This window comes from Chinchilla lanigera, unplaced genomic scaffold, assembly GCF_000276665.1.
Source record: "Chinchilla lanigera isolate Chin_1 unplaced genomic scaffold, ChiLan1.0 scaffold00067, whole genome shotgun sequence".
Classification (NCBI taxonomy): Eukaryota; Metazoa; Chordata; class Mammalia; order Rodentia; family Chinchillidae; genus Chinchilla; species Chinchilla lanigera.
Genome location: NW_004955468.1, coordinates 7,176,541 through 7,204,196, shown reverse-complemented (window position 1 = coordinate 7,204,196; position 27,656 = coordinate 7,176,541). Strand labels below are relative to the sequence as shown.

Below are 27,656 nucleotides of genomic sequence, written 5' to 3'. Positions count from 1 at the left end.
ACTTTTGCTTTTTCTTATATCAAAATCCTGCAGGTGAGAAACCCTACAAGTGTCCTCACTGCGACTATGCCGGTACCCAGTCAGCTTCCTTAAAATACCACTTGGAACGACACCATCGTGAGCGACAGAATGGAGCTGGACCGCTGTCTGGACAGCCCCCAAACCAAGACCACAAGGATGAGATGTCTAGCAAAGCCTCTTTGTTTATCAGGCCGGACATCCTGAGGGGGGCCTTTAAAGGTCTCCCCGGAATTGATTTCAGAGGTGGCCCTGCCTCTCAGCAGTGGACATCAGGAGTGCTCTCCTCTGGAGATCACTCTGGGCAGGCCACTGGTATGTCTTCTGATGCGCCTCCAGATGCCCTGAAAGGGGCTGACCTTCCTTCCAAAAGTACCCACTTCTCTGAGCTCGGAAGAGCATATCAAAGCATCGTGAGTAATGGTGTGAATTTCCAAGGGTCCTTGCAAGCGTTCATGGACAGCTTTGTCCTCAGCTCTTTGAAGAAGAAGGATATGAAGGACAAAGCCATGTCTGATCCCCTCTCCATGAAAGTCCACGGAGCAGAAGGCGGTGAGGAGAAATCCAGTGGTAAGTCTTCCCAGAGGAAGTCTGAGAAATCACAGTATGAGCCTCTAGACTTGTCAGTGCGGCCGGATGCCGCCTCCCTCCCAGGCTCCTCGGTGACAGTCCAAGACAGTATCGCGTGGCATGGCTGTTTGTTTTGTGCTTTCACAACCTCTTCCATGGAGCTCATGGCACTTCATCTCCAGGCCAACCACCTAGGAAAAGCAAAACGCAAAGATCACGCTATTGTGGGGACAGCCAACAGCAAAGAGCAGGTGCGGGAGTCCGGTAAGATGGCCCTGCTGTCCTCTGTACAATCAAACAAAGAGATGGGCCTTTCCAGTACAATGGGCTCACTGGACTCTGCATCAGAGAAGATGGCCCAAGGACAGGCCAAAGAGACTCTGGGGGACCAGAAGAGTGGTCCATGGCCCAGCCACATAGACCCTGCATTTTGTAACTTCCCACCTGACTTCTACAAGCAGTTTGGTGTTTATCCAGGCATGGTTGGCTCAGGAGCCACCAGTTCCTGCCCCAACAAGGATCCTGATGGGAAGACCCACTCCGAAGATGATGCTCCAATCCTGATCCCCGAAACCACAAATAAGAGCACTGCTGATGACCTCTCAGACATCGCCTCCTCCGAGGACATGGACTCCTCCAAGGGAGAGAACAACGACGAAGAGGATCTGGAGACCGAACCGGAAATGATGAGCAGCAAACCTCTGCCTACCCTCAGCAAGGACAGCAGCAATGACGGCGGGGACAGCTTGTTGCCCACCGGCGCCCCCCAGCCAGTCCAGGGACTCGTTTCACCGTTAGCCCCAGCATCGGAGAAGCAGTGGCACAGCGCAGGCCTCCTTCCTGCCCAGGACCCCTCCGGGGGCCTGCCCAAGCCAGAGCGGGGGCCCTCGGGCCTGGAGAAGCCGCTGAACATGCTGTCGGTCCTGAGGGCCTACAGCGCTGATGGCTTAGCAGCCTTTAACGGACTTGCAAGTAGCACAGCAAATTCTGGATGTATCAAGAGGCCAGACTTGTGTGGTAAGTTTTAGAATCCTCTTCCTTTAGTTCATTTCCCAAAACATCAGTGCTAAATGATGCATTAAAAAAGAGGTAGACTTATGCATTAGCAAATTTCAAACGAAACCTAAAACAAAAAAAGAAACCCAACACTGTATGTGCAGTGTAGACAATTACAAAGGTTGATTTCACTTAAAAGTGTTAAAACTCATATTTTATGTTCTAATCTACATTATAGTGCTCTCAAATGCCTGTACAGAAGGCAAGGGAAAACAGGTGGTGTCTCACAGTGTAAACTACTCCTAGTTTTCATCCATACATTGAGGAGGGGAGGAAAAAATACTTTAAAAACAACAAAAAAAGAGATGGTAACTTGCAAACTTTTCAGTATTTTCAACTCATGCAAGAGATGCTTAAAAATAGCTCTTTACTGCTTTGCTTAGCCAAATTTGCTTTCTAAAATTTTTCTTTTATGGACTTAGAGGATACAAAATTATATCACATTAACCACAGTATAGGAAGTGAAAGTCCCCTGTCCAAATAGGGAGATGCTTTCGGATGTTTGTTGATTCATCTTTAGATATACCAAACGGCAGTTACCGTGACTTTGGCCTTCAACTGTTGCCTTTTGTCTGTCTATCTGTTCACCTGTCTGCCTGTCTTTCTAACAAGAAATGTACATTGTGAAGTCTCTGATAAGCAGTGTTGTGGCCCTATGTGTCTTGGATTCATGCCTGTCTGATCTTGTAGCAAACTGATCCTTCTTCATGGTTACCCTAAAGCCATAGCAGATTTTAAAATATAACCTTAAATTCAAAGCTTAAAGTTGGATCCAGAGAATGTTGGGGTGGGCAGGGAGGATCAATGTCATTTTCTTGGTACCCAGATGTTCATTTGAAAGCTTGACTCTAAAGGGAAGCTCAGTGTTTGAAACCAGCCCCAAATATTCCCACTAGAGACAGATGGCTATTTCCATCTTTAATTTATGAATGGATTCGTATAGTTTTATTTCATCTGAGGGAGGAAGGGAGAAAAGAAGGAAGGAAAAGAAGGAGGGAGGAAGGTAGAGAGGAAGAGAAGAAAGGAAGAAAGGAGAGGGGAGGGGAGAGACAGAAACATGTAAGGGAGGGCGGGGACATGGAAGGAATATTTCTGAATCTCAGCATCTTGATAATTCCTTTAGCACAGAGCAGAATTCTAGAAGCTAGACTCTGGGTTCATAATTTAAACTGATGTATTTCATTTTCCCTGTCCTTTACTGATTCACTAAGAACTGGATCAAGGAGTCAGAAATATTTTTGAATTGTCAAAAATCACTAAATGGATTTCTGACAGCTCAAAAAAATATTGACAGTTTCTTATGCTGAATGATTCACAAGGCCCCATTAACCAGTACCCCCGGATCTATTTTTAGCCACAGACAATTCATTACTTTTGAAGCTGTTAAAAACAATATTTAAAAGAAGAAGAAAAGGACTTTATGTCAGTCCAATTTATTTTTCCTTTTCTTCTGGGGGAGCAAGAGTGTACATCTTTTCTCATTCGTTGTTGTTTTAAGTTTGTGATTGGGATGGTTGCTTTTTTATTGTTGTTTGGGGAAATGTTTTTAAAGTCTATTTTCAGTTCTTTCAACTACCTAGTAGGACTATGGTTTCTGCCAGGAATCCACGCATCAGAAAAGATCAAAACCTGGCATGCACGTAAGCTCATTATTATTGAAATGAGCTCGTATTACCCCTATTAATGTTCCTGTCTTCCTATCAAGGCTGAAAAAGCCTGCCTGCCTTGAGGAAGATCGTCCCCAAGCCAGGTGGAGGGGAAAGCAACACAGGCAACCTGCTTGGCCTTGTGAGCTTTCGCCCTGTGAGCTTCATGCTCTTAGGCATTTCCCCAAACAACAACTCCCAATGCGTCCTGTACTCCCTGTACGAAAAGCTTTGCTTAGTCAACCTCGCAACCACGTGACCCTGGGATGTGGGCCCTCTCTTTCAAAGGAGCTGAAAGAATCTCCAACCAACCAGGATAAGAAGGCTGTTTGCTGCCCCAATAAAGGGTCCAGGTCCCTCTAATCTAAAATGCCAAAACGAGCCCTGGCCATAAACTGCCTGTTTTAGAGACTATGGGTTTTGCATTTCACTTGCTCTCTTTTCCTCTGCATCTTTCTGCTGTAGTTGGGAGGCAGGCAGGCAAGATCCTTCCCCAGCCTTTGCATTTTCTTAGTCTGGAAAACACTGTCCTCTTAGACAGGTTGGGCCCAACCCTGCCTAGTTCTCATTTCCCTATCCCTTATGTGGGCCAGCGTAATTGCAATCTTTTCATGTTCTTACTGGTTATCGTGGTATCCCAGGACCACAGAAGGCCAGACATGGTCATCTATGCTAATACTTAATATCTCAAAGGAAAAGTTAAATATCCTAGATTGCAAAATCCCCCTCACAAAGAGTCTAGTTCACTCTGTTTGTAGCACTGCAAAAAGCACAAGTAGCAGTTGTAAGCTTCAAATCCCTACTGGCTTCATTTTGCAAGGGTGGAAACAATCTTGGCAGAGAATAAAATATTTCTATCGTGCATTCTCTCTTCCCTCCTCCTTTCAAAGTACATACAGGTTTTCAAATGTGTCTGTTAGGTTGATAGCTTGTCTTCCTCCAAAAGTTGGGCATTGCCAAACCATAGATTTTTTTTCCCCTATATTTCTCATCTTAGATAGTTTGGAATTTGATCCTTGTCTGGGTGTAAGCTCAAATCTTCACATAGATTCCCCCAGAAACGGGGTAGAAGTTATGTTCCTCTGTTTAAGGAAGAAAAGTATTTGAAGAAACATCAGTAAACCTCTGTTTAATCAGGTAGACACCTATAGATCTCAGCAGTCCCTATTGTACCTGCTGGTGAGCTGGAGAATGTGGCTTCTCAACCTAAATCTATGGGTGATTCTTGGGTTAGAGGATGTAGTCTCAGGTACTTCCTTTTGTATTGCATTTCTGCTTCCTAATTTTTAGACCTAAAGTTCTGGCCAATGGGCTTTGCCCATTCGCATCCGTGCAATTCTAATTCCAGTGCAGAAGAGAGCCAACAGGGACGAAGCTGCCTTGGCTTGTTGGTTAGGGAGAGTCCTGGAGCATAGGCCAGTACAGAGAGCAGGAACATGAATTCCCAGATCTCCCCACAGAAGGTAGTACATTGGCATATGAGGAACATGTGATAGAAGATCCCAAGAAAAAAACTATAGCTGGGCGTGGTGGCACATGCCTGTAATCCCAGCACTCGGGAGGCTGAGGCAGGGGGATCGTTGTGAGTTTGAGATCAGCCTGGGCTACATAGTGAGCTCAAGGCCAGCCTGAACTGCATAGCGAGACCCTGGCTCAAAAAGACCAAAAAAAAACAAAAAACAAAAAACAAAAAACAAACACCTGAGCCATCATTGATTAAACTGGAGGACAAGCATTGTTGCAGTTAGGTTGGGCACGGCCCACTATGGGTCTGATCCTGTTACGTGAAATCTTACTGTAATCAAGACCTTAGCTTCCTGGCATGACTTCCAGGCTCCAGGCAAAGCCCATATTTCTATAGTCTGTTGAAGAACGTAATGGAAAAGGGTACTGTAGTGCCATCAGAGAACTTGGCTGTGCCTTTGGTTTTGTTGGGATGGATGTGACCTTGGGTTTGCAAGGAGACAGGTTCCACAGGCTCTGCATGGTGTAGCAACATTTATACCCAGTGACTAGGAGAGGCAGGTGAGGCCCTTGCCCAGTCTGAGAAATAAGGATGGATGCATGGGTCAGCAGGTAGCTTAGAAGTCCAAGCGAGTGTAGAAGGCACAAGTTTCACTGTGCCTGCAGTCAGTACAAAGGCCAGCCTGCACAGTACCTTGGACTGGTTATATGCAAAGAATAAAGACCATGTTCCACCCAGACCGTGTACATGTAAAGAACAGGCAGCTCACCCTTTCTTCTTCCTTTTTGAAACCGAGACAGATGGCCAGGGCGTGGAATTGCTGTGCTGGGTTTCACAAGCAGGTTTTGCTCTGTGTCGTTTGGTGATCCCCCAAGGGTAGGATTGATGGGAAAAAATTTGTCAGATTAAGGGAAAGGCAGGGAGGGAGAAGAGCATAATTCCTTTTCCCAGAGATGCTCTGCCTTGGAGTTGCCACCACTCCGGAAAGCCCAGCAGAGTGAGGAGAATCTATCAGCGTGTGGTCGTGGGCATGAGGCCCTGTGTGCAGTGGCTGCAGACCAAGAGGGAGGACCACCGAGAGGGCAAGGCCACCAGCAGGAATCCTGCCAAGAGTTCCAATATTTTATTCTCAGAAACTGGTTCCCTAACCCACATTCCCCTGTGGTAGTGTAATAGGGATCCTCTGGGCTTCTGCAGCTCTGAGAAAATGGAGACACTCCCTCCCCGCCAAAAGATAGGCCCCAGTGAATTCTCTTCACTAAGAATGTGTGAGGAGATGAACCAAGATAACTAAACTCAACTTTTAAAATGTGACTTTTGTCCTCTTACGATTTCTAGCATAGGCAGTCTGAACACACCCACCACTTTCCCAGCTTCACTATATAAAACAGAGGGCACAACAAGTGCTTTCTTAAAGAGCCAGAGGGTGAATATTTTAGGGTTGAATGCCATGTGGTCTGTGTGCTCCTCAGCTCTGGCTCATAGCACCAAAGCAGCCATAGACAATGTGCAAGTGAGGGAGCGGGGCTGTGTTCCAATAAAACTGTATGAACTAAAATAAGGGGCAGGCTGAAATTGGCCCACAGGTCACAGCTTGCCTGCTCTAGTGTAAAGATGTGTGTGTGTGGTTGTCTCCAGTACAGAAACGCAGAAATGCATCCCCATTGTTGCCCTGGATGGTGAGACCATACTGAAGACCAGTGCAACTACAGGGCTTTGTCTATTGCTATGTAATGCCAAAGACACTTTCCAGAGACAGAGGACCTGTAGATCCACATGGGCCTAGGGTACCTATGTCTGGAAGGCCACATATCTCTGTGTGTATGAAAGACTTCCAGAAGAACACTTGATCCAGAGCCACCCCATGACCACTCCCACCAGTAGCCAGCACACACAAAAACAGAAGACCACACAGCTCTGTCTGGGCTTTGTGAAAGCATGCTTCCTCACAGATAGAAGTGTAGGAATGAAACAAGGTGACAGACTTAAGTAAGATCAGAGGAGCTTGGATCAGTGCTTCCCACTTGAGTTTTCTGCCCATGGCAGAAGTATCTACCTGTAGCTATTGGAAGAAATGATGCCCACATCCAGACATCTTTTAGTTGTGATAGTCCCTTTAGCATGAAATAAGCACCGATCTTACTTTCCATCCATCATGTCTTCCTTGCTACATTGTTGGTAGCTATTTCTTGGTACATAGGAAAGTTAGCTTTGAAGATGATTCTGGCAATTTTGTGCTGATGTCTCATCCCAGGAATCACACCATTTCATTTTCTACTCCTATTCCTGATAGAAGGCAAGTGCTTAGGGGCAGGAAGTAAGTCTTTGACTGAGAAATAGCAAAGGTCTATGGTCAGTTAGAGAGACTCCCAAGGGAGCCCTGGGTGAGGGACGTGAACCACTGTCCAAATAGAATGCATGTGTGTGTAAATGCCAGGAGCACAGGCTGGGGTGCAGTGTCTGCAGCAGTTGGTACGTTTTGGTCTTGTGGAACAACCAAAGTTGTAGCCGTGGAGCCAGTGTGTTCTAAAGAAGAAAGAAGGTTAAGATTTAAAAAATGCTACTGGAAGAGACCACAAAATCCAAGTCTATCAAGTGTATGGGGACCCATGCTAAATCCAGCCAACCCCAGGGAGGGCAACTAATCTGGGAGTGTGGAAAACCCAGGGTGTCTCTATTGCTATCTTCAGTGGGTGCTGTCTTGCTTTATTTAAAGCCAAATGAGCGATTCCTTTTCTTCTCTTCTCTGAGCTAATTCTTACATGGATTGTCTTGAAAGACTGTGGGTAAAGCACATTTTTGCCCTTTCTTTCTCTCATCATTCACAGGTTACCCAGTGACCTCCATGGTCCTGCCTGCTCCCAGGCATAGTGAGTGTAAGTTCTGACATTAACCCTTAACAGGCAGGACAACTTAGCCTGCTATGTAGTCTAACTGCAGAACTTCGTAATCACATGCAAATCATCGCCCCCTTCTGCCTGCTCTGTCTCTTGTTGTTGCCTTACACCTGGCTGCAAAGTTTTTGTCTTTGACTCTGATGGGATAAACCCTAGGTGACGTCCTTTAGGATCCCTGTGGAGATCAGCACCCCTCTCCTCTTCCCTCACCCAGAGCTGTGCTCTGCACCACATTTGACAAAGAGGCAGCTCCTTTGGATGGCAGCCCTTTCCAAAATCTTTTGGCTTTCTTCTCCTCCTCCCCTTCTCTTTTTAAATGAAATGGGAATGCCACTGATGTGATGTCGTTTGCACTGCAGGATGACAGAACTGTTGTGTGAATACCATTGTATTTGCCAAATGGTCCACTCGTCATTTCAGAACAAACAAATGGATGGTGTCTGTAAGTCGGCAAACACTGGTGACATTTAGCCTTGTTTATGTTCCTTTCCTTTTGCTGCATATTTTTGGCTCCAAAAGCTACTGTCTGAATCAACAGTGCCTCTGAAGCCGGAGAAAAGTCTGGTAGCGTTAATGTTGGTTGCTGTGTCCATATACTCTTTGGATCACATGATGCCGACTGCCCAGGATCAACTCTGAGATACAGGAGAGAGCACCCAAGCTCTTTGGTTCAAAACATGCATATGTATTTATTATTATTTTTTTCCTGGTAATGGCTTAATACATTGGTTAGGAAGGAGGAGAATTTTGAAAGAACAGAGCATTGTCAGAACAGATACTCATGTCTCTGGTGAAATGCAAATTCTCCAAATACACCCAGTCACCACCATCTAAATTAGAAGTTGCACAGCCCCATGGATGTCTAATGTTGGGTGCAAGTAGATTCCCTTGGTTTAAGCTTTGGCCTCTACCTCCTTAGGCTGCTGAATGGAGGGGGTGGTTGGAAATGGCAACTTCTAGATTCAGGCCACATGTTAGCAGCAAAAAGAATTCAGGTTGTTTCTCTCTCTCTCTCTCTCTCTCTCTCTGTCTCTCTCTCTCTTTCATTTTCAAATGCGTGCAAAGCCCAGGTTTCAAATAAGTAGTAATTATCTCCTATTACTTAGCGCTGATCAACAGCACCTCTATGTCTAATTGCCAACCTGCTCTAATCACGTAGACTATTCTTGCTTTTGCCAGAGACAGAAGGACCAAATTTTATAAATATTGCTTTATTGTCATTATTTCATTAAACAATTAGGAGATGTGGCCCTGCCCTTGTTTGCAAATGCCTCTAGCCTATGTGGTTTCTGGATTGTTTAATGAATCTGCACGTTTTCTTGCAGGTAAGTGACACCCCTGTCCTAGTCGGTCTATCTGGACTTGCCCTTGTCTGTTCGTGCTCCTCGGTGGTTATCTGCAGCTTTTAATCGTGTAAAGTCAAGAGAAGAATGTATACACATATGTGTGTTGAATAAATAATTACTATTGGCATAGGTATGTGTATACACACACCACACCAACCTACAGTATATATAGCAAGGAACCAGGGAGGCTAAAAATATTGCCCCATATGTTCCACTATTAGTCATGGATTGTGCAGGCTTCCTAACTTGTACAGGAGAGAAAATTCCCTCAAAGTCATAAATCCTGAGTGACAAATGCTGGTGGATTGATGGCAGGTCCTCTCACCTGTGAAAACACTGGCTGGGGATCTGTTCTGCCAGCTCACCTGAGCTTATAAAGGTGGGCCCCGTGGTGGTCTTGTGGGCATTACTGCTTGTGTCTGATTGTCCTGTATTTTGTAACACTTTTAGAAGACTACAGAAAAGTGCAGTAATTATCTTTCTCCATAGTATTTAAGCAGAAACATTGCTAGTTTAATATTGTGTCAGGTCGTCGTATTAACCAGGAACAGATGACAGTAAAATTCCAGCGAACAGCACCTTGACATTCACAACTTAAAAAAAAAAAATGATGATTGAAGCAAAATGTGTAAACTTGTGCTGGGTTATCATGTGCTTTGGAATAGAGTATTGTTGAAGTAATTAGAAGATATATTAAGGTGTTCCTGGTAATGAAGGCATGTAAGTTATCATAATTGTAGCTTTCTGAATAAGTGTCAAACTATATCTTTAAGTGTGCTGTATGCTGAGTTACAAGTTAGGTCATTTATGAATGGAATGTAAAACAATACTAAAAATGCTTCAATAACTTATCTTGGTATTGCTAATAAAAAAAGCTGTGAAACATTAGTGCAGTTTTGAGTCATTATGTTAATTCATTCCACAACACCCCCCCTTGCCCCTTGCCCCTTCTTGTCTCTGTCAGATGCCTCCGCCACAGGACATTCAGGGCATGATTGGTACATTTTTCCCATGGTTAGGTGGAAGTAACAATTCATAACCATGCAAACATGTAAAAGGCTTTTCTGTTTGGGTGTGATGGCTAGGGGGTGAAGGAGCACCGGCAGACACGTCCTGTCTCTTAATACTAGTAACCTGTAGATGTCTGAAGCTCACAACCACTTGCAGGACCTTTGCATAGGGGGGAACTGGGCATAGTGTCTGCAGGCCACCATACCCACTGGATGTAGAATGGACGGCTCACGCCTAACTTCCAGGTAGCAAACCTTAACATTTTTGTTTCATCCTGGGAAGGGTAGTTTTTTATGGGAAGACCCTCAGAATTAGTGGAGCTCGGGGACATTTTTGTTCTACTGAGATTTTTATGGTTGTGCCTGTGTTCATTGTAACAGGCCTTTCCCTGTTCTTCCCCTGACCTTCCTCCTCATGGGGAGGGGTACAGAAAGGAAGGAAATTGCTTTTTGTTTGTATTGCCTGGTTTTGTTGTCCCTGAGCTGAACTATTGGATCTTGCCCTTTCAGCAGTGTCTCCAAGTGTCTTTGCTTGGGTTTTTCAGTAAACTTCTAAATTCTGTGTATATCTCTGCTCCCTGTTTTGCTAGTCCTGTGATGGGCACGGAATGTGAAGCCCCATGTCTGTCATTCAGACCCTGTCTTAGTCACTTTCTTGTTGCTGAGACACAATGCCTGAGTTTATTTTGGCTCACAGTGCTAAAAGGATTCAGTGTCCACATTTGGCTGGCTCCACAGCAAAAACGGGGAGAGTGGAAGGGTCTGGCAGAAAGAGCTGCTCACACCATGGTGGCCAGGAAGCAGAGAGAGAAGGGAGGAGCCGGGGAGAAAGGGATCGTGCCCCATCTTTGGACCAGGCCTCACCTGCTATCAGCATTTAGCTATGGATTTTTCAGTGGACTGATCTACTGATCAGTACAGCATCGTCATGATCCAGACCTCTTCCAAAAGCTCAACCTCTGAACACATAAGCTTTTTGAGGGACATTCTACATCCAAACCAGAACATACTCCCAATAAACAAAGTGTTCAGTAACAAAGGGAAGGCCAGAAGGTTCATTGGAACAACAGTGGCCCTAGCACCAAGACGGTCGCATCGCCTTGCCTGATTGACACGTTCTCTCCAATATTTCTCATAAAACTCTTCAAGGTACGACCCCAAGTCACTCAGTATGGCCTTAGTTTGTCTCTTATTTGTGGACAGAGATAAAAAATGAGAGATTTGAAACAGATGGTATTATAAATGCCCCAAATGGAAACTAGATTTTAAAGAAGGTGTCTTGCCTTCCTAGAATTCAGCGCCCCAGACTGTTAGCAAATTCCATGCAGGTAAAGCTGAGCACAGACACAGTGCATCCTCACAGGAAACGACTGATATCAAGTGCCCGGGGTTGGCAAAGTGAAGAGACCTTCACCTCGAGGCCCCAGGTCCACATGATTTCATCTGAGCAGGTCCAGTTTCTGCCAGTGTGCAAGCTGAGTTTGCACATAAACAGGGACTCCAGGAGAGTTTTTTCTTTATTTCTGATGCCACCCAAGTCTAGGGAACCAGCCCTAGGGAAGTAGGGTGCAAAAGTAGGGTACAATTCAACTAAGCCTTTTTCTGGGATGCCTCTGCCTGGGGTTAAGAACATTGTCCCTGGCATTGTTCATCATTTGCAACCACTCTGCACACTCTCTGGAACTCTTGCTGCACCACTGTACCCGCTGGCCTGGAGAGTCAGCTAGCAGAGGGGCCTGCCGCACCTGAGAGGCAAACCTTGGGAAGGGGATAAAGGTGCTCAGCAGGGAGGAAGGAGCTGAGGAAGGGAGAGCGTCACCCAGCCCCTTGCACTGACAGCCAGAAAGGCTCCTTGGAGCCCCATATCCAGGCATTTGCTGTTCTTTCTTCCTTCTAGAAGGAGGGCCCAATCCCCTTAGCAGGGTCTGTAAGCTGGAGGACTGGGTAGCATTTCCGCTCCCCAAGCAGTGGGTATTTCCTGTGTTGATCCCCAGTGGTAACTTCTCAAGCTTCTAAGAGACCTTTGTGGATTCTCATCCTCCTATTTTTATGAACCCATCTTCAGGCTCCTCCCCACCTCTCATTTTGGGGCACGTGTGTCATCATGCCTCACACTCCCTTTGTACCCTACCCCTTTCCTTCTCCTCCTTCCCACCTCAGGATGCAACTCCTTTCTCACCAGCTGAATGCTCTTGGGAACATCCTGTCTGCTGCCTGTGAGGGAGCTGGGTAGATTCAGGTCTCTGGAATGAGCTTCATTTCACAGCTGTGCGTGGGGCTGGAAACTCTTTGCTGCAGCTTCTTCTATCTCTCTTGCCCTGAAACTCTCATCCAGTGTGCATGAGGTTCTAATAAGCTTCATTCATCTGGAGTCAGACTTGGGGTAAACACCAGCATCACCTACTAGAGCTGCCCTTGCCTTACAACCTGAGATCCTTCCCAACATGGATGGCTCACTGGTCTGCAGTGTGTAAGAGACTCCCAGGGTTCCCACATACAGATCAGGGTTAAAAGGAGGCGTCTGTGACATAAAATGCCATAGTGTGCAAGAGACCGAAGAAGGGCAAAGAGAGTCTTGCTGTAAGAGAGTCTTCAAGTCTACTTCTCATTACACTTATTTGGAAGTGTATTTGCTTGCATGAAATTTAGGCAATTGGCAGGGGAGAATCCAAACCTTGGGACACGATTATTGCCTGTGTTGTCTTTTTCTCCAAGAAACTTCACAGTGATTAAATTACATTCTAAGTACATAGCAGCACATTGGCAATACTATCTGTGCACGAACACATTCTGCTTCTTGAGCAAACAATGCACATTTCCAAGGTTAAAGTTGAGGAACTTTTCACAGCTATTTCATTAGCAAAAATATCCATGTGTGCACCCAGACATGGGCTGGCTTCATGAGGAGTTTGTCTTTCATGTTCTTTGCACAGTTGTCCAGACACACCCATTTAATGGTAACCCACTGCTCCCAAGGTTACGTTTCCTTTTTGAACTTCTGTTGTTATCAAATTAACATAATATGCTCTCAATTAGCCACATAAAAGGAGAAAGGCAACCAAGCAGGGAGAGCAAATTTGTGATTAATTTACCAAATTATTTCTCTTTTTCTGTGATGAACAAGTGGGTTTTCTGTTGGGTGTCCAGTGTTTTGTATGTCCTAGGGGAAGAGCTGGGCTAACAGACCTCAAGACAGGTCACCTGAGGTATGAGAAAGGGCTGGAGGTGGGTGTATGGCTGGGGGGCAGAGTGGTCTCCGAGGGTGGGTAATTGGGGGGGGGTCCAGATTATACTGAGCTCTTTTTGTCAAAGGGAAGAGCCATTAATTTTTTTTTTTAGTCCTCTAGGATTAGCTTGGTGAAATGGTTAGGGTCACCTCAAGCAAATCCTTAAAGAACTGGGTGCAAGCAGTTGATACTGGAGGAATTCCAAGAAGCATGAGTGAGGAGACTGGGAAGGGAAATATAGGTGTGCTCACGAGAAGGTCACCACTACAGTGGACTGGGGATTTATCCCTTCTGGGAAGCTGTGTGGAGCTCCTCTTAGAACGCCTCCAAGGGCTAAGAAGCTGGGCTGTTTATCGCCAGTTCTGCATGCCACATTAGTTGAGAGCCACTCCAACTCACCCCCGTGGCCAAGTATCCTTCTCTTCATCACAGGAAGTCCTCAGATAAAGAGATGCAGGAGGCCATTGATTGGCATGCCAGGGGAACAGAAGGGAGGGACATGGCACCAGCAGTGACCCTACAAGTGGAGGGATCTCAACACTTGGAACACTGGGCTGCACTGTAGAAGGTCGCAGACCTGCCAGAGCCAAGGATGAGAACAGACACCTGTCTTCCATGGATGCTGTGGGATGGGAACTGCTTAGATGTTGGAAAGTGTGCAACCTTCTAGCCTAGTGATGGGCTTCGAGAAAAGGGATGGAGGCCTGGCCCAGAGTCAGCTCGCCTCTCCTCTTTGGGCACAATCTCTCTATTAGTGGAAAAAGGGGCAGCCTGGCTGTCATCTTAGGGGTCTGGTAGGTCTCAAACTCTGTGGCCACATGATTTCATGTAGCCTTGACTTTTCAGGACCCTGCCCGTCCTGGCATCTTCATGAACACTCATCCAGCAGGCCTTCAGATGTGGGCATCATGCTGATGTCTCCAAGGCACACGGCACACAGGGTTTCAGGGTAGGGAGACCCTTTACCATTATAGGGCACAGGCATGACAACTCTTGGAGGTGTGTTTATTAAATCACAGGAAGACCGTTGAGGAATTTCTCCATTAATTCTGGAAATCAGTCAAAATAGGAAAAAGAGAAATGTGATATGGTGGTCCATAACCATAATCTCCACATTTTGAGAGGCTGAGGCAAGAGAATCTCAATTTTCAGGCCAGACCAGGCAATTCAGTGACTCAGTGAAACCCTATCTAAAATTAAAAATAAATATAAAAAAGGGCTAGGGATACAGCTTAGTGAAAAGGCCCTGAGTTCAATCCCCAGTACAGCCAAAAGAAAAAAAAAGAAAAATGAAGGCCTCAGTGAAATTGGATTTCTGGCTTCATGGGAGTGCAAGAAAGAGGTGATTATTTGACAACTTTTTTCTCTTCCAACCTTTGTGGTCACTTCTGAGATTGAGAAGATACTATTTTTCACTGTGATTGAAAACTCCTTAGGCATTTTATAGATTCCTGCCTGATAAGCCAGTACATCCTGCTCCTGGCCCTTTTACAGGACACACATACCTGGTAATGCTTAGAGGGAGGGGACAAGGGTACCGAAAGAGAGAGAGGCGCTCAGGTGTCCATTCTGCCTCTTGCATGGATGGGCACAGAAAGAGTTACCTCACTTCCTTCCTGCCTGTGACTTGTCACCTTTCCATTCCTTTCGTCTTCCATCCTCTGAGTCCCTTCGACCACTCAGAGTCACTCTTGGGTAACCCCTGACCCTCCTTGGGACACTAGGTACTGTCTCCAAGGATGAAGTCCTCAAACCCTTGGCTTTTGCCTTGAATTGAATATCTTGACATAGAGATTTCTTAACCTCATTGTCTCACTGCTCTCATCCATCAAATGAGACCTTGATGTATTCTTAAGAGAGTAAAATGAATGTGAATAACTTTAGCCTCATTTCAATTATTTTAGGATTTCTTAGTCCCAGGCCGAGCTCCCCTGAAAACCCAGAGCCTGTTAAAGACCCTGTCAAGTGGGTGGAGAGTGTAGGTAGATTATTTTGAAGCATGGTCTCCCTCATTTTTGCCAGTCTGCTCTCACCAACTGAAGACCTAGCTAGAAGCCCCCACACCTACAGTAAACACATCTGAGGGTCTGTGTGGTAGAGGGGAGACTTACACAGAGATCCAATGAGTTCATTCCTGGGATGCTCAAGCACATCCCCGATGGTCAAAATTGAGTTGTTTTTCCTGTTTTCTAAAGGGGAGAGGACTTACAATTAGGAAAAGAACACCGAAAATCTCTGATGTCCAACCAGAAGAATAGGATTCTTGTACTAGTAACTTTTGCTTTTCCGTTGAAACTTCTCTGTCCTTTGTACATCATACTCAGGATAATTTAATTTTAAACCACAAGAGGAATTCTCAAGGTTCCAGGGATAAATGCCATTGCAAATTGAGGGATCATCTCTCATTTGCACAGGCTGGACCCCCGAATGCCTGTGATATTGATTGAGGTTGTTTGTGAAGTCCCCAGCTTTCAACGGGAGGTGCTGCATGAGTGGGTGACAGGGCAGGAGTTTAGCAGGCAGGCTGATGTCACTAGCCTGACAGACAGGCAGTGCCGGGCCTGTGGGGTGGGCCAGAGAATGGTGGACCCTCTGTTGGTAGGAGAAGGGATTTTCTGTTCCTTTTGACAACTAGAGAAAGCTCAGAATAATTTGGGACCTGCAAACCTTGAAGTACGTGGCTGCCATATCTTCTCTGCTGGTGGAGGGGTGGATAGAGTGCTCTGTGCATATCAGTGAGGATGCTGGGGAGGCTGCGGGGTCAGGTGAGGTTCCCCAGCGCAGCACCTGGTGGCAGGGGCCCGAAGCTCCAGCTGTGCCCTCCTCCCGCTCTGCTCTCCAGCCCTAGTTTCAGGAGGAAATGCTGCAGCTTAATCAGAATTATTTACAAGATAATGGTCCATTGTTTGCACTAAGACAGATGTTGTCTGTGGGAACTTCGTGTTTTATGCTCTTTTCCCTGCTCTGCCTTCACTGGGTGCAGATGGGATCGAAGTAATGTGAGTTATTATTCCCAGGATCGGAAATTTGGAGGCGCCTTCCTTCCAGCCTGGGCTGGGCCGGGCTGGGCTGGGCAACAGAGCTGGGCTGGCACTGGGCTAGCGTGGGTGGAGATGATCACTGTTGGCTGAAGGACCAGGCAGGGCCTGTGGCCCCTGAAGCCCCTCCAAGCAGGCTGTGATTAAGAAGGTCTGGCTTCCTTGAGGGGGCGGGTCAGGACAGGAAGGGCTCTCTCTGATTAAGATGCACTTGCTATGTGTTGACTCGAGAGGTCACTGCTGACAGCTCAAATGAGGGAGGCCATCTGGTCCTCTTCTTGCCACAGTGAAAGGGCAACACCTCTGGGGTGGGGGCTGTGAGGCCTGCTCTCCTTTGTTTTTGTGGTACTGGAGATTGAACCCAGAGCCTTTACACTAAGCTATGTCCCCAGCCCTTTTTTATTTTGAGACAGAGACTGACTAAGTTGCCTAGGCTGATCTCATACCTGCAGTGCTCCTGCTTCAGCCTACCAGAGTGCTAGGATTATAGGCATGGACCCTTATATCCAGCATCCTTTCTTTTTTTTTTTTTTTTTTAAAGTTACTAGAGGGCTTCCTCTGGGTCTTCTGAGATTTTACCCAAGGAGTCAGACCTAGGCTTAGGACGCCCTCCTTCTTCAAGAATAGGCCAAATGATTGCCTGTGCCATCAGCTGATCCAGAGAGAGCCTCTTTCATAAGGAGGAGAGAAGCGATGTGTGGGGAGACTCATTCTGTTACAGGACCTGCTCCCAGCCTCACCCCCAACCCTCCAGGCAGGTGGGTTGCCCAGTGGTGGCCCATCTTGGTTCCCAGCCACATCTGCATCACCAAACTCACTTTATCTGATGCCAGATCCATTTTATGAACGAGAAAAGAGAAGCCAAGAGATATTTGGCTACTTATACCTTGTGATTCTTCTACTCCATGGAAAAGTTTCCAGATTTTTCAGGTCACGACCTTTCTGTTACAGGGGGCCTTGCAGAGCCTCAACATAGTCATCTGTGCACAAGGCATGAGGATCACCTTTGTGCAGATCCAGGGAGAGGAGTTCACTGAGCTGCATGGACCAGATCCCCTGGCAAAAGCACAAGCTCAGTGGACAGTGGCAACTAGAATTGTCAAGTATTTTACACCACTGGTCTATAGACTGCATTTCCAATATCAGGATGTGGTCACCAATACACAAACACAGAGATCAAAGTAATACAATCTCACAGGGTCGCAGCTGGATCCCAAAACCAAGCAACAGTAGAGAAGAGCATCACTTGTGTGGCAACAGACTGCACTCAGGCCTGGCATTTGGGCAACCTGGAGGGAAACTCAGCCATTGCTCCTAACGCCTGCTGTTCCCACGTCCTGGGTGCCTGTGAGAAATTACCTAGAAATCGCTTACAACCAGGAGGTTTTGTTCCATTCAGAAGCCAGCTAAGGTGGGGCATCGTGGCTCTGGTGAAGGTGTGCATTTCCCCGTAATTTCCCCATGCCCAGTGAATAGCTCTGGTAGGCTTCACAGCAGGATCCAACCCTCTGATTTATCCTTCTACCATTCCAAGTCTATTTTATAATAATGAGTATTTACTATGTACCAGGGTCAAGTCCTTTGGTCAGCCCCTTCTCGATGATAGTGAAATGATAGCCTTTCTTTTTGTCCTCGTAAAAAATCCCATGAAGTAGGTGTAATATTATTCTTCTCCTTTTAGCCATGGGGGTATTGCTGCCCAGAAGTGCTTCTTTATTAACCTAGATGCTCAGCAAGTAGGCAGGGAAGCTGAGATTCAAAAGGGGGCAGTAGTCACTTTGCTGTTTTTTCCCCTGTACCTTCAACTCTCCTTTGAGATAGGTCAAGAATAAACCAAGCAACCAACCAATAAACAAAAATAGCCCATTCCTACCAACTGGTAACTCTGGCTCTCAAGCGAGAACGGTAGAATTCCAAGCATCAGTCCCAATCCCAGATGGAGCTAGAAGTTTCCATCCAGTAACAGGCGGCACTGGGTGCTGGGGCAGACCAGATGTGCCTTTTGTAACCCAGGTGGTCCTGGACCAGCCACGTGGCTCTCAGTGTCCTCTCCTCTCTATAAGTGACAAAGACACATTGACAACCTCAAGATCCCTTCCATTTCACAGTCTGAGAATCAATTATTCTTTGGACTATATTTATTCATTCATTTCCCAGGCTCAGGAAAAAAAAAAAAATCTGTCATCTCCTGCTTCCTTTGGAGCAAAAGGGCCTCAAAGAAACCTGACCCCTCACCTTGCAATTGGTCCCTGGGGTCCAGTGGGGGGTGATAGAGAGTGGGTGGCCCTGGGTACAGCCTGCTGCAGACCCAGCCCCCAACAGTGACAGCAGCAGAGGTCAAATTGGGATAATATTTATCAACCTTATTCTCATGGTGTCAGGCTCTGCCCCAAACCCAGCATCACCGGTGATCCCAGATTATGTCTTTAAGATCCCTCGGAGCTGCTTCACATGTGACCAATTACCTCTGTCAGGCAGGAGGAAGGAGGTCTCCCTCGGTGGGTGGGATCTGAACTTGAGCTTCCAGTGGTCGGTGGCTGGGATCTTAAGGCCTTTGAGCCCATCACTCCCCTATAGCCAGACCTTTTCTGTTAAAACTGTTTAAATTACAAACCAGTAATAAAAGGATCATATGTGTTTCCCACCGAACAGGTTCTTTAGGGCTATTATGATAATTAAAAACATATGGTGCCTGAGCTAGTCAGAGGGAAACCGCAGATGTACAAATTAGGTATTATAGAAGGGTTTTCTGCTTTTGCCCTTTTAAAAACGTCAAGCCAGAGAAGTTTAAAGAGATAAAATGGCAATTGTGCAGATAGTAGGTAGCATTTTGGTTTTAGAATCATTAAATATATAAACCCTTTTTTTAGACTTAATAGGAATAAACAGCTCCTGATACTGCAGGAGGCGCAAAAAGCAGGGCGGCTGGGAGTTTATGGGGGCGGGCGGGGGGAAGCAACATTTTCTACCTCCCGAGATCTTGGATCCCATGAAGTCTTTTGCATTTTTTATGACGTTGTTCCACACAGACAAAGAGGATTATATTTATTAAATATTGAATTATATTAAAACAGAATTGATGGGAGCAAAGAGGAGGATTTCTTTACATTAAACTTTTTGTTAAAAGGCAAAGATGCAAGTATTGATTAGTCTAGAAACAGTCATTTGTTTTAATTTAAAATATGCAATTGATTTTGAGAAGGTGATAAATACTGCTAATACAAAAAAAAAAAAAAAAAATTGGGAGGATTTCCATGGTTGCCTGTCAATGGCTTTCCAGTGCAGATATCAGGGCAGGTCAAGTTCTGCCAAGCTGCTCCTGATGACTATGGTTGGTAGCCTTCAGTCTTTCCCCTGGGGCAGCAGAGATGACTGGTCCTCAATCCTGAGCCGCTGGGGCTCTAGTTAAGCAGCGAAAGACTTGGGACTTTGTCACTGCGTATCTGCTGTAGAAAGCCAATGGGGTACTTTAAAGAGGAAGCCCTGGGAGACAAGTCACAGAAGGATGTCCTCCACCTCCCTGTACCTCAAGGTCTGTGGCTACTCTGCTGGTGCTCCCCGAGACAATCCACCCGGAACCTGATGGCCTCACCCCATCCTACACTTTTCCTGGATGAGATTTGGGGTAACTACCTAAGGAAGCAAAGTGGGGAGCCACATGACAAAGCAGTAGCAATACGTGAGCAGAGAGGAGGCACTACTCCACCAGACCCCAAGCCACTGGAGCACCCAGCAAACCAGATGCTTGGCAGACTACTGTGTAATTACTGAAGTTCTTAGTCATAAGTAGGGATACATGTCGTTCCAACATATTTTTGTGTTGCAGTATTTGTTGTATTAGACTTCTCAAGACTCTGGTGAGGGAGATTAGGCTTTCTAATCAGAGAATGTCCTTTCTCCAGCATCCTTGTCAAAAGGACATCTCAGATTGTCAGAGAGAATGTCCTCTGAAATGGGCACCTAGGCACCATCCTTACTGAGGTCCATGGTCCTTTTATCCCAGCATTCTCTTTTGCATGTACTTTCCTGATGGTCCCAAATGTCCACCTTCCTCCAGGGCTCTTTTCTGTGGGGACATTTTGATAAAACCTACCTTGCTACTCTGCCTGTGGGTTAGGTGGGGCATCCAGGCTCTCAGGAAGTTTGAGACAAGATCAAAGAGAGAGGAGAGCTCCTGAATCTTCCATCTGCAACATAACAAACATTCCAGGGGACCATGTATAGAAACACTTTCAATGGTGCTGGTGGTGATAAGTGGTTCTCTGTGGTGGCAGTGGTGGTTGAGTGTGTGTGTGTGTGTGTGTGTGTGTGTGTGTGTGTGGTATTCTTTCCCAGGGGACATTTGGCAACACCTGGAAGCACCAACGGGGGTACTACTGAAATCCAAAGGGTCACAGCCACTGTAAACAACCCGCAGTGCCCAGGATAGCCTCTGCAACACGGAATTATCTGATCCCAAATGTCCGCGGTACTGTGGTGGAGAAATCCTGCTGCACACATAGGAGGAACCCAGACTTCCAGTTATATTCCAGGATGGATAAATGGTGCCCAGCTATGTAGCAAATCCTGCTGTCCAGCTCGTGTTTCTTCTCCATTCTTCTTGTCCCCTGGGCACGTGCTTTCCAAGTCACCTTTGGATCTTGGGCTTTTCTGCAAAACTTTGCAGGCAATCCAAGTAGGAGTCTGCAGGCCAGAAACTTTCCGGAGTAACCGAGCACCTTCCTCACAGCTTAGACTAGCATGCAGGTTGTGCAGAGGATGGCAAGCACACAGGCACCCGCAGCCAGCCTTTCTTTTCCCCTGAGTGATCGCAAGCCGACGACGTTATTGTGCATGTAGGTATTACCACTTTAACTTTTACTGAGGTAAAATAACACCTTGTCACTCAGTGCAAGTACCAATCACAAAATGAATTAATTGTAATAACTGTTGTCAACAGAACAAAGGACTTGTTGCTTTCCTAAGCAGATTTCAGCGCCACTGAGAACTATATACAGACGCTCCCATTGGGCAGGCTGGAAGAAACCAGTCAGAACATAATTGTATCTGTCTGTCTCTTTACTTTGTTTTTAAGGGCTAAGGAATCGAGTTAAAAACCTATATTTTAAACATATCAATAAATATACCCTTTTTTGTGTTTGTGACGTCTCCTCAAAAACACGGGGTCTCTAATAAAAAGCCATGAAAATAGCATTTGCCGCTGATGGTACCAAGTAAGGTCCAGCTGCGGGCACTGGCTGTTCACTCTTAACTCATGAAGGGAATTATGCCCAATTACTCTCCCATAAAACACCCTCTCATTTCTAGAATTTATCAAAACACATCCTGTGGACAAGCGGTCAGCTGTCCCCTGCTCCTCAGAGGAATACAAGCGGGTCTCTCCCTGCCACTGCCATGCACTTAACTGTCTCCACGTCATGCAGGCTTGTTTGCAGTCAGACTCCTTTTACAGTTGCATTTCCCCATTTTTTCTTAGTTCTAGCTTTTTTACATCTTAGCACACTTCCCTCTTTAAAGAGCTCTGGTGGTTCTCTTTTAAGAAAAGAGCTGCTCCTGGGCGGGGGTGGTGGTGGTGGACAAAGGGGAGAGGGGCTGGGTCACTCGGGGGTCTGTGCCCCCAGTGGTCACTTGGTGGGGACTCTGAGGTTGGGAGTGATCAACGAGTTGAGGGCAGACTGCTTTTGTGTGTCTGCTCAGGGATTTGACGAGGTCAAAACTTGGTTATGTCCAAGGGTCCAGATGGACAAAGCTCACTTCGGAGGTGATCGTGAATGATTATGCCCACTTCAGCAAAGGAAATAAAGCAACTTAGGATGAGTCTTCCTGTAAGATCAGAACCATCAATGATAAAGAAGAAATAACTCTGGAGACTCAGACGGATGCACTGTCCCTCTCTAGTGCATGCCACCATATTGGCGCTGGCCTCTGTACTTTTCTTTGTTTTCCATGCTTGTCTTCTTCTTTTGCTTCTCATTTGGCCAGTGTAATTCTAACATCTGGCTGTATCCCAGAGTCTCTGGCTGGCCCCAGCAGGGGCACAGGTCTCCCCCACAGCATCTCTGACATTCCAGTAGGTAAGCAGCCTGCTATTTTCTTTTCAAGCTCACTGAAGCCAAATGAAATGAAAGATTCTTAGACTATCAGAGGCAGAAATACTCTTAGAGGTCATCTTTGATGTGCAGGTTAGAGAGAGGGTTTGACCTTGGCCATACAACCAGAGACAAGGGTGGTTGCTGTTTTTATACATCCAAGCTGGTCCCTCTAAATGGCTGTCAATCTGTCTTTTGGGACAGCCATAGGTGGCTTCTCCCCTTGGGATCTGCACCCAAGCAAGACAGATGCTCCCGTGGTTCATCCCTGCAGCTTTAGGGGCAATGGTTACTGCAAGGGGACCAGTCACTTCAGAAACAGGAGAAAGAGGCAGGCTTCTTGGGTTAGTGCAGTCCTCTCTCAAATGAGTTATGCACTTGTATTTGTAGTCATCTCTGGTGTCTTGGTTACTTTGCTTTTGTTGCTGGGACAAAATACCTGACACTCAAAGTTAAGGAATAAAAGGTTTAATTAGCTCACAGTTTGTGGAGGTTTCAGTCCGCAATCAGCAGGCTCCAAGGCAGGATGGCATGGTGAGGGGCAACATTTCAAGGTGGCAGAGGATAGCAAAATCAGCAAGAACAAAAAGGGGGGAAGCAAGTCTCTTTCCCTTTCTTATATTGTAAGCAGGTTACCCGCCTAGGGCAAGTATGGCACTCACACCATCTTTTTAAAGGATGTCTACAAAGTGAGGACCCTGGCTCCCTGCTAAGTCACTTAGTTAAATTTCTAAACTTCTCAAGTTGACACAGTGTATCAACCCTTACATCTGTTAGAACCAGATACCACTTAGAACAAACAAACAAACAAACCACTGAAAAGAGTCTTTCTGTAGAAAAACAGATCTTTCTGCTCCCAGAGGGTGGTCTTCTTGGTGAGTAGCTCAAATGAGGAGTAAGCCATTGAGAGAGCAGACTTTGGGTCTCACCTTTGAGAAAGGGGACTTTGGGTCACACTGAGGCTCCAGGCTCCTCTCCCAAGAGCCAAAACAAAAGGGGAAGAGTTGCCTTCTGAGTTCTGTTATGGAGAGAGAAGAAACAGTATTCTCTCCAAACCTTTACGAAAGGAGAAGATTCTGTCTCAGGGAATAAATTCAGTTGTTTGTTCCTCATCCAGCACATGTCAAATTGTTCCAGAGAGTTGAGATATGACCACCAACAAAGCAACTAAGATCATCACCCTCAAGGGGCTTACACTCTAAGGGGGATGCTGCTAATAAATAAGTGCTCAATAAAAACTCAGCCTGTAATGAGTAATATGAGGAATGAGGAAGTTGGGGGAAAAGCTAGAGAAGGTCAGAAACATGTACCTCAGAGGCGTCTGTGGAGGGAACACTGGGGAGAGAACTCGGTGATGACAAGAAGTCAGTCATGCAGAGATCTAGGAGAGGAGACAGCAAAGGTAAAGTCCTAGAAACAAGAAAGGAGAGAACATCAGGAGTCTCTTTGTTCTTGAGTCCCACAGCTTACGGGATGTGACTAGCATTTGCTAAGGCTTTCTCTGGCATCATATTTCAGCTTCTCAATGGCCCTGGGTGGTCCACGGGGCTGGGGTTACCCATTTTATAGATGGGGACACTGAAGCTGGAAGAGAAAACAGTGAGTTGCATTATTTTTAGTTGGTAGCAGTGAAAGGTAGGGCTAGATGCTCAGGTCTCCTGACTCCCCTTAGTAGGTTATTTTGGGTGTCCTGGACACCTTGGCCTATTCTGGAATTCTAGAGCTTCTTTACATCATAGAACAGGTGGATCTAGACATGGGAGGCGCTATGACTGAGTCTTTGCACACCAACCCCAGTCCCAGGAGAAGGTGGCAACCTAGATACTAAGATAAGTGATCATATGATCTTGGAAATATGACACCATGAGACACACAGACATTTCCCAGTCTTCCAAGACAGTCTGTCCTGTCCACAGACCAACACACCCACGGCAGAGTCCATCCTTTAAACAACAATCTGTCCAGTTTTCCTTTTAGGTATCAGTAGACAAAGAGCCAAAGTTGGTGAAGACTCTTAAGAGCTTCACCCAAAAAGTCACCAGGCAATTTGAGTCAAGCCTCCTTGGAGAAAAAAGTTCATGAACTCACATTAGTGACTCATAACCAGTATGACTAGTCTGCAGCTGTGAAGCTCCACTTCATGCTGACTTTGGCCAGCCCCAGGTCCAGCCCCTCTAGCACCTCCCAACACAGTGAATATGATGGCAAGTGCTATGGCCTCAGGGTCGATTGGGCACCATGGCCAAAGCTGGTGACTCCGTCCTTTTATCTCTGTTCCTGTGTGGTTGGACTGCTTTCTCATGAATAGCTACTTCTTTATTATTTTTGTGCTGTTCTGATTCTGTGTGTGAGGTGTGTTTCCTCTCTCTGCTGGCTGTTATGTTATTTGTGTCTTACACCATTCTAGCCTCTGTGGGAGGCTAGAGGTAGCCCACCTTTCATATTAGCTGCACCAGTATCTGTTTCCTGACATCAAAAGGTAAAATTAGGAAATATAGCAACCTAAAAACACCCTATCTGTTATCAGATTGAGAAGATAAATGGAAGGGCTGCTTTCTTCTTCTCTGGAACTATTTGCAATGTTAGTCATGCATTAGGGTAGATTTGCAGTGGCACCAGAGGATTAGGATAAACATGAATGAGGATTGAGGGGAAGAGACCCTTTGAGCAGAGGGGCAAAGCTCCCAGGCAGGTTCCTCTGCAGAAAAGGGTCCAGAGGTATGACTCCTAAGCCCACTGCCTCTCATTGCTAAGCTGTACCATGCCTTGGGCAGGCTGGCCCATGACTGCCTACAGGGAGAGCTCAAGTACAAATTATTGGTCACAGTGGCAATGACCTCTTGTCTTCCCTGCTTCCCAGGGCTAAGCCAAAGGCAATGGTTTTGAGTAACAAGAAGAGGATTCTGATTGGACAGAGGTCACCAAGTCTTTCTGGCTTGGATCTGCTCCTCATCCCCACCCCTGATCAGCTGTGCAGCTGTGCAGGGGTCACTGGGTTGGTAAGAAACATAGTTGGGAGGTATTCTGAAGCATAATCTACTCATTTATTCATTTATGCATGATGTCATTCAGCAAATATTGATTGGACATTGATCCTATGCCAAGCAATCTCCTTGGCATTAGAGCCCAGAAGTGAACCAAACATCCCCAGGCCTTGGCTGCTTCTCCTTGGCTCTGCCCCTTGGGCTCATCCTTCTGCCAACAGCTCCTCGTATGTGATAAGACCTCTCTGCACTGCTTTGATCGATTCACCCACTCCTCCCATGAACCATATAGTTAGTGGTACCTATCCTCCGTGCTCTGGCAAGATGGTCCCCAAGATGGTCCTGTGGGCCCCATAGACACCATCTATGGCAGCAAGGGGAAGAAGACCAAGGGAATGGCACCATCTTCATGTGCTGCCCCATTTGACAAATATTTTCTGTGGGCTTGGGTTGCCAGAGCCTTTTCAAAGCATTGGAGATCTGATCCAGAGTTCAAGCAAAGAAACGAAGACCTCTCTCGGCTGCTAGGGGGCTCACATTCTGTCCATACAACAGTGGACAATAAAGAAGTGAAATAACCAGTAGGGGGAGAAGAGGATAAAGAACAATAAGGCAAGCAAGGAATTTAGGGAGAGCTGGGTAGACAGAGACGAGGTCCATGGTGACATTCAACTGAAGATTGGAAGGAAGCCAGACTTGGGGACAGTGAGAACCAGGCTCATGAAATTGAAAGGCTTGTGCTGTTGGAGAAACACTGAAGAGAAAACATGTGGAAGAAGAGACAGAGATGAGCCATGGAGGTGAGCCAGGCCTTTGTAAGCCACTCTAGGACTGAGCCCTGGCCAGCTTGAGTGAGGGTCACACAAGCTCTGTGTGCAGGAAGGCTCTATGCTTGGTGTAATGTTTTGCTATCTCCATCTAGGAATTCATTTTTTTTTCAGTCCTGAAAATTGAACCCAGAGCCTTCATACTGAGGTGCATCCCTAGCCCCTCCTCTTTTTCTTTTTTGAGGCAGTATCTTGCTAAGTTGTCCAGGTTTGCCTTGAATTTGAGATAGTTGGCCTTGCAGAGTGCCTGGATTTACAGGTGTATGCCACCCGCTTAGAATTTCTTAATACTACTCAAGTCAGGGGCCCTGCATTTTCTTTCCCAGTGGGTCCCACAAATCACACATTGGTCCTCATCTGACCCGCTTAGAATTTCTTAATACTTAGAATTTCTTAATACTGCTCAAGTCAGGGGCCCTGCATTTTCTTTCCCAGTGGGTCCCACAAATCACACACTGGTCCTCATCTGACTCATACAGGATGAGAGCAGCATCCAGATTCGGAGATGGTCTGCACTGTGCTGGCTGGTGGAGGTGGGGACCTGTGGGTGGGAAGCCGGGAGGCCAGGCAGGGGCTGCTGCCGTGGCTCGAGGGAGACACTGCTCCTCACTGGGTGGTAGTGGTGATGACATGTGGGCTGAAAGTAGGACATTGCCCTTTGAGCCTGTGTGTGTGTCCTGTGTACTCTGAAGCCCTTTGATCTCCTTCCCTTCGTCTGTCTTCACAGCTGTCTCAGGCCCAACTGGATTCCCCTCTCCCCAGCTCCCAGCCCTGGCCTTGACATCTCCGGAGTCCCAGCCCCATTGTCTCCTTGCAGGCCCTTTGTCCTTTCTTCGTGGTGCATCCTGCTCTTGCTCACTTCCTGGGGAGGGAGGTAGCTGCAGGTAGACTATGCTGTCCTCTCCCAGTGTCTACACTAGTTGCTTTTCTATCTGATGATGTGGGGATGTGGGCTATGCGGAGAGATTCTATGCAGCAGTGAGGACTCACTGCCTGACACCTTCCACACCATCTCCCTCTGCTCCCTCTGTGACTTCCTGTCATATTTGCAGGGTTCTGGCTGCATGGTGAGACTCTGTTGTTTTTTTTTTTTTTTTTTTTTGGTTTTTCTCCGGTACCGTGAACCGAACTCATGACTTTGCGCTTGCCAGGCAGGCGCTTTGCCGCTGAGCTAAATCCCCAGCCCCGAGACTCTGGTTATCATGGAATCCTGCAAAGCCACCTGGTGCAGAGAGGGCTGAGCTGTCTCTTGTCCTAGGCACTTTTCTGAGGACTCAGGTAGAAGGATGGGGGTTGGGGGAGAGAGAGAGAGAGAGAGAGAGAGAGAGAGAGAGAGAGAGAGAGAGAGAGAGAGAGAGACACTAGCCCAGCAAGGGTGGGCTGGGAGGTTTAGGAAAGTACATGTCACTCTTACATGCTCCTGCCTCAGTTTCCCTGATCACATGCTCCTCAGAGAGCTGCATTTAAAATATTCCTCTGTAGC

At 46.5% G+C, this 27,656-nt stretch overlaps 1 protein-coding gene across 10 annotated transcripts in view; it reads left to right on the top strand.

Annotated features, from left to right (window-relative positions):
• Nucleotides 1-27,656, top strand: part of Znf536 (zinc finger protein 536) — a 439,406-nt gene that overhangs the window by 284,510 nt on the left and 127,240 nt on the right. For 9 of the 10 annotated variants that reach the window (XM_005400098.1, XM_005400099.2, XM_005400097.2 and 6 more), the window contains one exon: nucleotides 34-1,605. In XM_005400098.1, the coding sequence (XP_005400155.1) occupies nucleotides 34-1,605 (1,572 nt within the window). Of the gene's footprint in view, nucleotides 1-33; nucleotides 1,606-8,977; nucleotides 9,126-27,656 lie in introns of those variants that run through there. The other variant, XM_005400102.2, reaches the window with a different exon arrangement.